Source organism: Lytechinus variegatus, chromosome 1, assembly GCF_018143015.1.
Source record: "Lytechinus variegatus isolate NC3 chromosome 1, Lvar_3.0, whole genome shotgun sequence".
NCBI lineage: Eukaryota > Metazoa > Echinodermata > Echinoidea > Temnopleuroida > Toxopneustidae > Lytechinus > Lytechinus variegatus.
In genome coordinates, this window is record NC_054740.1 from 66,208,985 (window position 1) to 66,222,262 (window position 13,278).

The window sequence follows — 13,278 nt, forward strand, 5'->3', positions numbered from 1 at the left end:
TAAAAATGAACAAAACAGATACTGTAGGGGAAATGTGACTGATATTATTAAGGTCATGATGACATTTCAAAAACTTGGTTAAGATTGCCGTCATCACTGTCCGAAAAGCAGTGCCTATTTCTCTGCTACACATGCGAGACACAAAAGGCAAAATAGTTGATTTTTCAATAAAAAGATTGATACGTCGCCAGATTTTGTCACCTGGAAAGCCCTCAGCAAAGATACAAAATGATCACAAGTAAAACGCCTCTGGCATTCTTGCCAGCAACAGTGCTGACTTGGAAAGCAACTAAGATGAATATCTTTCAGTAAATAGGGTTAAAACACCATAAAAATATCCTAAATGATTCCTGACCATCATGTAACCTTCAACCCATAGTAATACTCAATTACCCTTTTGTCAAAGTTTAATGCAATAGGTCCACAACATTTCAAAAACTTAACCTTGGTTTATGAGATTTCAAAGTTGACAACCTTTCAAAGTCTCACTCTGATAAGCAACCAAGACAAAAAGCATAATTCCTGATATTTCAACTAGAATGGAACTAATAAAACCCTAAATGACAAAATGTAATAGCAAAATATAGCCTACCTACACCATGACTGTACTGTGTCCTTATTTTAAACTGTACACTTTCCCTATCTCAGTCTGTACACTGAATGCTTTTCCCTTTCTAAAGCTGTACACTGAATGTTCTATGCTGTACACTTGAATCTAATTTGCATAAAATGCTTTTGAATCGAAAACGCAGCCCACTAGCACACTATCATCTATTCATGCCAGCCGAAAAAAGGCTGGCATAAATAGATAATAAACAAGGCCAGCATAAAGGTTAGCTGGGGTTGTGATATGTTGTAGAAGTCTTGTGTTGTGCATGGTTGTTATGTTGATGTCTTAACATCATAATGCAAATGACATCATCATCAGATGACTGGTCACATATTGTTATGTGTCTCTTCATACTGGCCTTGCTTGCTCACTGCCTCCATCTGATTCGCAAGCAAGGTCTCTCTTATATACTCCAGCAAGTGATAGGCAAACTTTTGGACAGTTAGTCAAGAAACTTCCACGTCATGGTCTTATTTCCTAAATCTCATGCATATAAACATGACGTCTGACAATAGGCTTTAGTGATTTCATCCAATAAGCACAGAGGAGGTGAGAATCTTTATCATCCATTCAGGAATGCAAATTGGGAATGACATAAATTGAATATACATGGATTCACAATGGTGTATTCAAACGTTAAGCCCAGAATAGCTGAAATGTTTACCAAGCTACCATCTGGTTCTTTGAATTCTGATGATTAGCATTCATAAGGGTCTGTCTGGTACAAGTTCTCAATACAAATGCAGTTAGGTCAGACAATACAATCACCTGTTATTTTTAGCTATCATGCATACCTTACAGACAGACAAAGATGAATGCATGCTCTATGGTTGTTGCTAGGTCAGACTATGTTTGATGAATAGAGTTATAGATTAACCCGTTGAGCCTGATGCCCAAGATATCTCATTCTCAATATAATATAACTCATTCTCAATGGGGCTGCGCTACAGGAGCAGCACGGGGAGGTGACCCCCCCCCCCCCACCACGATTTTATATGTAGTAAAAGGGTGAAAAGAGATTAATAAGACAGAAAAGTACCAGAAAAAAAGGTTCATTGATCCTACATGACCTATGACATTATGGTCATGTGACCTGAAACCCATGCGCCTATAGTCCTGTACGCTACGCAGGCGACATAAAAATTAGTGAGATGTGGATCTCGTTGTTGCATCTCCTTTTATTTATGTTGGAGAGCTTTTGGTCCTAACACGCCCTAATAGGATAATGTGTTTGAGCCCAGGTACTCATTCTGAATATTTACAATAAAAATAATAGGACAAATCTTTGTTTCTTATGACCATCAAAGATAAAAAAATATTTTAAAACTTTATCATCGTTTTGAAAGTATATGCACATATAAATCTAGTAATTCACTTATTTATGCACGTGTTCAGCAAACTTATGAAAATACAACAAAGAATGGCTTAAAACAGTAATTAAACAATAATAAAGAAGGCAGTTTTAAGGAAGAACAAAAAAGAAAGAAAAAAAATAGAAGTAGAAGGAAAAAGGATGATAAAATAATATCAGTAGTATATTAGCATAGAATTATTATTTGAGTAGTAAATTGGTATAAAAGAAGGTGTAGTAATAGAAGTAGATGATGAAGAAGGAAGAAGAGGAGGAGGAGAAGAAGAAGATGAAAATGGTGATGAAGATATACAGAAAAAGAGAAGAAAAAAAAGAAATGTAGAAGGAAAATGGATAAGGTGAAAAGAGAGAGAGAGAATCAGGGACAGGGAGATACAGAGACAAAGAAGTAGGAAGCATCATCAATTTGAATTAAGTAGTCATTGACTGTAAAATGATACATTCACATTCCTTCATCTCCTGATGTTCACCAATACATCACCGTCGATCGATATTGATTTTCACACATTCTAATGACTTTGTCTAAAAGTGGTTTTCACTAAACAAGCGTATGCTTTAAGGAGAATGAAACCCTCTTTATTTTGAGTGAATGCAGAAAAATCAAAGAATAAGATAAATGAAAATTGTAGTCAAATTGGACAAATAAGATAATTATTAGTACTTAAATGTCAAGAAAACTAATGCTTTGGAGATTTTTTTTGAGAAATTTTTAAAAGTCAATTTCCAATGTAACTGATTGATTGAAGGATTTTATTGGGGAAAAAGAACATTTTCCCAGTCCATGCACTGAATTGCAAAGGTTTCAATGTATAAATAAGATGAAAAAAGAACCCCAATGATAAAACACATTCTGATTAAAGTGAATTTGACATTGTTGCCAACTTTTTTCTTTCATTTTCTTCAATATTGGAAGAAACCTTCAAAGGAACTTTAGGATCAATGAAAAATCAATGTCAAATTTGGAATACATCATGAAAAAGAAAAAATTCAGGGCTGTCCATTGATTACCATGGCAACATCTCACCTTTCCATGTGATTGGGTTTTCCTGACTCCATGTTAATTCGTCGCCAGGGCTCCTCGACGGGTCGTAAATGCCAACACGTACTTCCGTGTTTCCTGTACAAAATAATGCAGAATCTTTCATTACCATGGTAACCTTACAAAACTCTCATTCCACAGAGATTGCCATGCATGAATGTTTTAAAGAGCTGGCATTTACTGTTTTTTTTTTTTTTTGGAAAGACACATATTCAATATAAAATTTACCAAATATTGGGTAAAAGAGAACATGCATGTTTGCTTGGTAAAGATACACAAAATGCTGCATCAGTTTTACACAGTATTGTGTAAACATTACCCACAAAACATACATTTTGTTTATACACAACCATGAAGTCCCCTTTTAACCCAATACAATGCAACTCTTTACTTAACCCTTTTTTTCAATTATATATGCACATACCAAACCGAATTCACCTGTTGATAATAAGAAAGAAATCCTTCTGAAATAATATTAATGGAACGATGATAGAGATAAAGTTTATCTTTACTTTACCCAGCATTGCGACATTGAGTGATCACAAGCATGGTACTGACGTTAGTGTTTTCTCATGTTAATCATCAATTGTATTTTCGAAAACGATGATGATGTGTAATTTCACATCTGGTTTTGCCTTTCTAAATTTTGTTTTAATTTCTCAATAATGTTAAATCATACATACAAATTATGAATAAGTCTATTCAGAAGTCACCTTGGAATTAAGATAAAAGGTCAGTAATAATTTCAATGTTGTACTTTGATATTAGCATCAGTTATTATTTTTCACATTTTCATGATTGTCATGCTTATAAAATCGGACAGTACCTTTTCACTGATTAGTTTATAAGGACAGTTGAATAAGGTTAAAAAACTTGATAGAAGAAAATCTATGAACTATGTATTCATGCTGTTTGCAATATAACTTGGGCGGTACACTCTCAGATTTTTTCTAAACAACCTGTATAAAACTAAATAGGTTCATTATTGTGGATTGAAATAACCGCTGCACTCTTGATAAAGAGTTGCAGCGGCACTCGAAAGCTCGTGAACTTGTAAGCTAGTGAACACTTTTTGCGAGAGTGATCACGAATTTCCTAGAAAGCTAGTGAACACTTTTTGCGAGAGTGATCACGAATTTCCTTGTTGACCATAGTAGATTGTGAGACAAATGAATACCCTCTAGCGATTAACCTGTATAAAGTTGTTTAAAATGTATTGGGATTTTTTTTCAACCTCTGGTTGGATCATATCCTAACCATATTTTGGGTTGGATAAAAAAAATTGAGAATGTACTAGATTATATCAAAAATCAATGCACATTAAAAGAATTACATTTGAAATAGTATTAAAAAGGCTATATAAAGTAGTAAAAACTTTATTGACGTTGATTAGGACAAGTTGGAATTTAATGCCGCTCATGATAAGAAAGACCCACATCCACAACATTAATTTGGTGATTACAACAATCAATACCTAAGGAGTGTTTCATGAAGCATTATGAGCCAATCAGATGCAAGGATTTTAGTAGCTTATAACAGGTGTCAATGAAATTGTTTCCACGACATGTTCCCTAGCGCAGAAGATAGAACTCACCTATCTGTCTTTCAACTTGCATTAGTCCCTTTCTGTCGCCCACGGCAGTGAACTGGACGGGACCAGACACCCCTTCGAAGTTGGTTTTGTTCATGATGTGGTAGAATATGTCCGCTATTTCGTCGTCCTCGTAGCTGAAATCGGCGATCGACTTTGGCGGATCTGAGAAATGAAACAAAAATCAATGAGGATTTGTTGTAAGCAAGGTTAAACACTGGAAACTATAAAAAAAATTATTTAAAATGTCGCAATATCAATCTAGCCTTCAAAAATGTCTCGTTATCTTTCAAAATAAAGCGCATCAATAACACAAGACCTGCTTTGATAGGTCCCGTTACATAAAAAGTTATGACAAAATGCGATAACAATTTAAAGCTACTGAAATGATTCAATTTGATTGCAAATATAATAATAAGCTTACATAAATCGCATTTCTATAACAAGACCTAGAAAATAGTGCCTATAAACCAAGTTGGGTTGCTCCACTCTTTTTCCTGCACTGTTGGGGATTTCACAAATTTTATCTTGTATCAATTTCATGGAAGGTAGTAGAGTACCCCGGGGTAGAGTATATGTACAGTATTTCAGGAACCCATCTTACCAAGAGTTACAATTGATTTAATCAATGTCAAATATATGGAAATCCATCAATGTCATAATTTGACAAAATATCAAAATTTGCATATAATACTTTTTGAACAAAGAGAAGCACACTGAATTGTCAAGAAAACGATGGATGTTTAAATGTACTTCATATGTAGAGAATAATTTGAATAAAAATGCATTTTAGATGTTGACGTTGCTAGCTTTCCATCGTTGTGGTTGATCAGGGCCCCGTCTTACAAAGAGTTGCAATTGATCTAATCGATCACAAATATAGACAGCCAGCAAGGTCAACATCTATTATGCATGTTTGCTCAAAATATTTTCTAGCTATGATGTTTATTCATGCATTCAATATTTTCTTGAAAATTCGCTATGCTTCTCTTTGTTTACAAATGACATTGTGCAACTTGGATGGATTTCCATCCATTAACTGGATCAATTCCCACCCTTTGTATAAAGACGGGGCCCTGGAATGACTTCAGACTTTTTTTCACAAAGGCTTTTCCATATTGGTCAGGCTCCCCATTCTCAATAGTCCGTTTTTCTTCCTCTTACACAGATAGTGTCGATTATAGGTTGTTCCCCCCCCCCTTCATTCATGGGAGGAAACCTTTCATTATTTTTGTGGCTTTCAACATAGAGCAAATAATCAATGTTGCTAAAGGTGAGGGGCATATTATCACTTTCAAGGAAAGCTGGATGTACTGTAATTATCTTTCTGAAGCTAAGCAGAGGAAAGATACCGGGCACATCCAGCTTGCCGAGGAAATGATTGTTTGCCTCTTCACAAGAAATCATGAGGCGATTACATGCTTTATATTTCACATTGGGATCCACTATAAATGAAGGATCCAATATCCATACATCTCTATAAGAAGAAGTTTTATTTTTTTTTAAGTTTCCTTTGAAAAAAAAAGAATCCATCGAGACAATTATGCTTGCTTTAATGCTAGTGAGTATGTAAACTGTGCGCAAGCACCCGAGATCTTGCTCCAGCAAAATTTATTGTGACCTCACAAAGAAATTTTACCATCACAAAAATCAATCGAGGGGAAACGTTCTTTTGTTATGGCAAAGCTTTACTGCTGGTGTGTATACAAAATGGAGATTGATGGACAAAACAAATCAAGGGGCCTGGCGATGACCTCTTCATTTCGCACATACTCAGATTAATTTAAAACGCGTTCTGACCCTCTGGGCCAAAGTGATCAGTGAAACGCAAAAGTTCCATCACTGCGAGTGATGATTGAAGGGGGAAACTACCCTCTATCATGTGACCGACTTCTGACTAATCCTATGACAAGATTCTTAGTATGTGGAATATATGAATGATGACCATTTACTCACTCATTCTTTGCAGTATTTCTTCTGCTTCCTGAAGCATAAGAGCGATGGTCCAGACGCTATCGTAGCCATAGGGTGCTTCCTGGTAACCTGAAAGAGTCTCTGGGTTACCTCCGACATAATCAGTGTACTCCTCCCAAAACTGCTCCGTGGTCTAGTAATGATAATAACAATAGTTAGATTTTTACAGCACTTTTTGGCAGAGGATAGATACAAAGCGGAAACAGTAACACTAATGCATGAATTTATTAGTCATACCTCAAATATCAACAAAATCATATGGCGAACGTTCATTTGCTCATGCAGCCCGTTTTTTTTTTATGGAACAAACTCCCAAATTCCCTGAAATAGATTGATTCAGTTAAGTTCAAAACAGCTCTTAAAACTTATTCAAATTGTAACTAGCCTCAACAAAATGAACTAATTAACACTTCTCTTCCTCTCCTTTGTTTTCTCAAGCACATAGAGACTTTTTGTTATGTGTGTTAGAATTATGCACTATACAAAAACTGACCATTATTATTATTACTTATTTTACCAACAATTAAATAGATCCAAGTTATCTCATTGTCTTGTCGATGACCATTTTCATTTCCAATACTTCTCTTGTTTTTTCCCCCAAATCCACATTTCCCATCAAATGTAGTACATCTTTCAGGTTGCTTACAGCATGTTTTTCATCACCACCACTCCACATATTGTAATGAACACACCCTCCCGATACTGCAGGCACAGACCCTGATTGAAACTTTGATCAACAAGTGTGTCTCCACGCAAAGACTAGTACATACAAAACTTGCTGTCCTTCAGTACACAATGTATGAGTAGGCTGCAATTCAGACCCTTTACCCGAATGAAGGGTTTGCCCAGCAGACTAATACATCTCCCCCTGCATCTATCTCTCCAGTACCGATCCCTCCCAACCCACTCTCTCTTTCTCTACATCCATCTTTTTGGCTACCATATTCTACCTCTCTCTTATCTTATCTCTCCTCTGTCTCTCCCTCTCTCCCCCTCTTCTTACTCCATCCTCCGTTCCCCTCTCCTCACCTTCCCAGACACGCCCGGATGCTGCGCCAGACTGAGAGGTAACGCATCTGTGGTGAAGTAGCCCCTCACCGCTTCATCCATCTGCTCCGAGGTACAATCGTGTGGATGATCCGGGTCCCTCACCCTCCACCACTCGTTGCTATACCAACCTAAAAAGGGAATTTCAAGGCGACAAGCGCATGAATAGAGGCTCCTTTTGAAAAAGGTAGCAATCTTCATACTCCCCTCAATCTTTTATTTACAGAATAATTAGTGAATCATACCCTTATAACCCAATCACTACAGGAAAGAGGCCACATGCTACGATTATTAACTATAACACATAGTTCTAATCACTCCACTACTACTGCTATTCTAATTGTTCAAAATGCAATTTAAACATTGATCACAAAATTTGTAAGAGGATTATCTATCATCTACTAACGTTCTAATGACTATCTTTCACTAATCATATTACTATCTCTATGCATATTTACTCCTATCGGGTAATGATGTGGTGGGGTGAATCAGTGAAACCAAAATTTTTGATAAATAAAACTCTGTATAAAAAGAGGATACATGATGTAAATCAAAATATGATCATACCAAGTATATAAAAAATGATATAAGTGAGTTTTTAGTAAATAACACCCTAACACCCATTACAATAACATAAAATACACTGCATCACCCAAATACTACAACTATCACTACTACACTATCTTGCAACTTACCAGTAATATGTTTCTGCAATCATTATACAAAACATATAGAGCCCCAAAACTCCCTTTTTAAAGAATACCATAAATTTCTATTGACATATCAATGTTTTAGCAAACGAATTCAGAAGGAATGTTGCTACATTCATTGACGAACTTCCATGTGAAGATCTGATTGATCCATAAAGTCGTACATGAGTGAGCACATACACGTATCAAAGGCAAAACTGATAAAAGTAACAAGGTTCATTTTGAGGCATGGGATGAATGATATACATGTAAGTGCTATTGGTGTTAATAAACTATGTTGGAGTCCTTACACCGGAAAATCATCTGTTTAGTGACTGTAAATGCATTACCCCTTCTTTTGACACTTTTACACTGTATATTCTACAATTTATTAAATGCTATTCAAGAATAATAAAGTACGGTATTGTTTGAGCCCTTACACAGTAAAGTTTTTGCATTGTTATTGTTTAGTGATCTGAAATAAATTGCACTTTCTCTGACACTTTCTTGTACGCATTCATATTCTAAAATTCATTTATTTTGTTTAATCACGATATGTAAATGTGTTTTTATATGTTTGTGAGTGGGTAAGTATGCCCATTTTATAATGAACTCTTTGCCCGCCATGGACAGAATCACTCCTGCGCCACATTTATTTCAAGAAGCAAACCTTATTAGGGGTTTGCATGGACTATGCTAATCCAGCTCATAATACCTTTTGATTGGTTTACTGTAAAGAAAAACTTGTGTGCACGATGCATCACATTCATACATTGATTTGTATTTATATGTGGGTTTGAACAATAGACTTAATATGCTCTGTGTGTATTGTGAATAGAAAGTGACTGGAGTCAAACTTGGCAGTCTGCTGTATGTGATTCTAGTCGAACAAGGTGGGCAAAGAGTTAATGCAAAATTGTTATTATTTACTCTGTTATTTTGGCATAACTAATTACTGCTGCAACTTGTTGAAAGTGAAAGCTTTGCTCTTTAATATGCATGTTCATTCATGCATGAATCGATGGAATTAAAACAATTTTACACAAAAGTTAGAAAATGAATATAGGAACATTCCTGCAAATTAATTTGCTCAAACATGTTTTGGTCAATAGTTACAGTATTTCAACAAAAATGGAGGACTTAATACTTTTTTATGTTTAACACAAGTACCATCATGTTTTCTTCTTTTAGCTGCATCAAGTATTTGGTCATGCAGGTAAACATTCTCGACTCTATAAAGTTTTGCAAAAAATACTATTGCATCTCTTTTCAGGATTGCAATTCAAAATGTAAATTATAATTCAAGATAAAAAAAGAAAATATAGGCAGCTGAGATTGGCATTTTGACTTTTCTAAAAATCAAACCAGACTACGCAGAGAAAAACCAGGTCGGGGGTGAGCCTGAGATGAACTCCAGAGGGCGCTAGGTGATCGGCGAGCAGACTTGAAGAATGACGAGAGGGGAGGACTTTTACCGCTGGGAACAAGCAAGCTAAGACCTGTCAAAAACTGGAGGATTGCGCTTTAAGCTTATGTTAGTTTAGATTTTAAAAAGCGTTTGCGGTTAAATTATAGAAACAAAATCTTTCACACAAAGATCGAACTGTCGAATAGTAAACCATTACTAATGTATTCAAATTATGTGTGTTAAGTTCTACACCAACAAAGGACCTGTCACATAATAAACCAATGAAGATAACGATATCTGCATCTCTGTATGATATCGATCATGCAGAAAAGATACTGGGTTATGGTAATGACCCATCTAACGCATGCTGTTGGGCCTCATGCAATACCAGCTATCTAAAACTAATATCTTTTCTACGTAGCCAGACGTAAAGGCACGTTTTTATTGACACATCCGCCACTCTGTACCCATGACGAAAAAAATATTCAAGGCCCTGTCACATCGTTTTTGCAAGCCTTGCGTATGACTTGTGGGTGACTTTTGTATCTCGCCCCGCAGGGTGCTACATAAACACTTGCCCGATTGACCGGGGCAAGTAACAGTTAAAGTCAGGCAAGTGTTTTGTGTTAAAGACCAAAACTACTTTCCCGAATTGGGCAAGCAAAATTCTCAAAATACCAAAATTACATGTAGGGTCGATATGATACATCGACCCTAAAGTTTGTCATGGTTGGTAAGATAAAAATCACTTTGGAGAAAGAAATGCAAGATCAAGGTACATCAGTTCATGTCAAAAAGGAGAAATAAAAGGTTAATGGTTTATAAAACTGCAATAATTATTTTCTTTTGAGGTAAAACTTTGTTTTTAAGGGGTTTTGGGGGGGCAAGGGCAATAGATTTTCAGGCAAGTATATTCCACGTATACAAAAATTTACTTTCCTCGACAGGGCAAGTGCTTCTAAACAGTTATGTAGCACCCTTGCACACAGTTCCTTGCAGGAGCGCACGCAAATCGGATTCGCACGCAGAAAAGTTTGGAACATGCTCAAAACTTTGTTGCAAGTGAACTGTGGGCAATCATTTGGACGGCTTGCGAGGAACAATGTGACAGGCCTTTCGAATTTAAAATCATGTAACGTACTGTTACAGCTTCGATCTTTCAAAATACAAAAGATACAATAATTAAATGCTCCTGATGAATTTAATTGCATCATTGACGATGGGGGTAAATAATGCTACTTCCGTATTGTATTCTCAAGCGTGCTCTGTGGTCACGCGTTTTGAAAGTCAGGTGATGTGAAAGTATCATAGGATACATCCGGACATTATTTGCAGGAGATGAAACTTCACTCTGCATTCAGGTAGGTGTGAGAATAAGACCATGCCTATAATGGAAGCAGGTATCGTCATCATTATTGGTCACGAGTGACAGAACCCTTTAGCTTGGTTGAGCTTCGTCCAACATACCGCCAAAAACATTGATAGAAGGTGGACCCCATCCCATTCAGATGCTACCACTGCCGGTAGCAGGTGAATTGAACAGCAAAACACCCTCTTTGATAGGACATCCGTTAAGTTTGAATACATTAGTAAATGGTATCTTGAACGTAAACAAAGGCGGATCACAAACTGACAGTTCCAGATGGGTAGAGGACAAAACACATCTCTGAAAAGTTGGCTAAACCCTGACGAAACTGCATGTGTTGTGTAGACATATGTCCATTTCACAGAAAGACAGAAAACCGTTTCCCAAAGACTCCGCTTGGGTGGGAGAAAGGTTTATTTGAAACCGGGAAGGCAGTTTGCTTGAGTTGGGAATTTCGACTATTCCATTCTTCTTTATAATTTAAATTGTTTTTCTTGAATGGTATGAATTTCTTAAATTTTAGTGAATACTCTTCCCTTATACTATCCTCCTTTATGCTGTACATCCAAAATTGTGACATTATCCAATGATATGCTATGACTCTGTCGATCAGAACATTACTACATATACACTACCCTCAGAATAGCTTGGTCCCAAAAATTATTGACAAGCAAACATCCCCCCCAAATTTCACATTTCACTTTCGAGTAAACCAATGAAGTCATTGGGGAAATGAGTTTCCGCTTACTGATAAGTAGACCTGTATTTGCATAAGACATGGAGTTTCGTGGGGATTTGATAAACTCTTAGGCCCGAATTCGCGAAGAAGATTTAAACCTAGACCACTGACTAAACCCACGATACAAATGGGCTATGGGCAGCCAAAAAGGTTGAAATCAGCAGAAAAAGAAAGCAGCTAAAATTGCCCTTTTATGACTGTCCATATCAAACTTAAGGATTTAGACGATGGTTTATGTAGGTTTAAATCCACTTCATGAATTCAGACCTTAGACCTGTATTTTCAATCGTCCATTTGGAAATTCAATTTCAACTCATATAGATGTTAAGTTTCAAACATAATAATAATAGTTGACAAGTAAATAAAAGCATAATAGTTGACAAGTAAATGTAAAATTTAATTCAATATGTAAATGAGCATGTAAAAGAATCTTAAGTTTAAATTATAATCAAAGAAATATTTAATGAAAAATTATTCTTGAAATTCATAACATAAATCGTGAAAAGGGATATTCTATCTCATCTGAAAAATTACTTTTTGTGCCATGGCGAACTCATAGATTAAATTTGAGAATTCTAGTTCATAAAGTTATTTCTTCTTGTTCTTCTTCATTTCTTCAATTTTCTTACTTTCTCCTTTTTTTTGTACTTCTCCCTCCCTTTGATGAAGATTACTCCCATTTTCATCAACATTGGTTTACAAATTATGTTCATCTTTCTTGGATGATTTTACTGTCTTCTATTTCCCACTTAAAAAGAAAAAAATTCCCTCTTACCTTAATGTCCCTTACCTGTTATTATCCACACATATTTCTCGCCGTATAGCCCATCTTTGTAGGCCTGGCAAAATACCTGTCGGGCTCTGTTCTCGTAGAAGTTCCCGATGATGATGCGTGCTCCTTGTTTCTGTATAAATTGATCAGAGAAATTAAGAGTTGTTTACAAATCTTGGTTCAGCTTCTTTTGACTTTGTTGCCATACGTACCCCGGAGTATGTGATAGTGAGCTCAACTAGGGCAATAATAATAACAATAATAATATCATTACTTCCTTACAAAATGCTTAACACTTCCTGCCGGGTACCCATTTACCTCGCCTGCTGTTGATGTTGAGCCTGGGATTAGGCCAGGATGTATTTCAGAAATAAGAAGTCAACCATAAGTAAATAAAAAATTTTAAGGAAAAATCTCTGTAGTGTTGAAATGCTATAGAAATTGCTCCAATGCAATTGCTCCGATCAAAAATGAGCACATTACCAGTATTACAGAGAAATGCCAGTAGTTGCAGTAAACACTGATTTCATGAGTCTGTAAAACCAGGCTTTATTGTCAGTATATCATCGAGGATCTAGATCTGGTACAGTCACATAAACTGAACTTTGTATAATATTGAAATCTACACTGAAATTAGCGCCATCTGTATGACAAAGATCATAGACATAGTT

At 36.0% G+C, this 13,278-nt stretch overlaps 1 protein-coding gene across 1 annotated transcript in view; it reads right to left on the reverse strand.

The window, feature by feature from the left end:
• LOC121420230 (gamma-aminobutyric acid type B receptor subunit 1-like) overlaps positions 1–13,278 on the reverse strand; it is a 47,004-nt gene that overhangs the window by 9,985 nt on the left and 23,741 nt on the right. The window contains exons 4-8 of the mRNA XM_041614796.1: positions 12,626–12,740; positions 7,616–7,764; positions 6,569–6,719; positions 4,616–4,777; positions 3,007–3,099 (exon numbers count right to left, since the gene is read on the reverse strand). Of these exons, the coding sequence (XP_041470730.1) occupies positions 3,007–3,099; positions 4,616–4,777; positions 6,569–6,719; positions 7,616–7,764; positions 12,626–12,740 (670 nt within the window). The remainder of the gene's footprint in view (positions 1–3,006; positions 3,100–4,615; positions 4,778–6,568; positions 6,720–7,615; positions 7,765–12,625; positions 12,741–13,278) is intronic.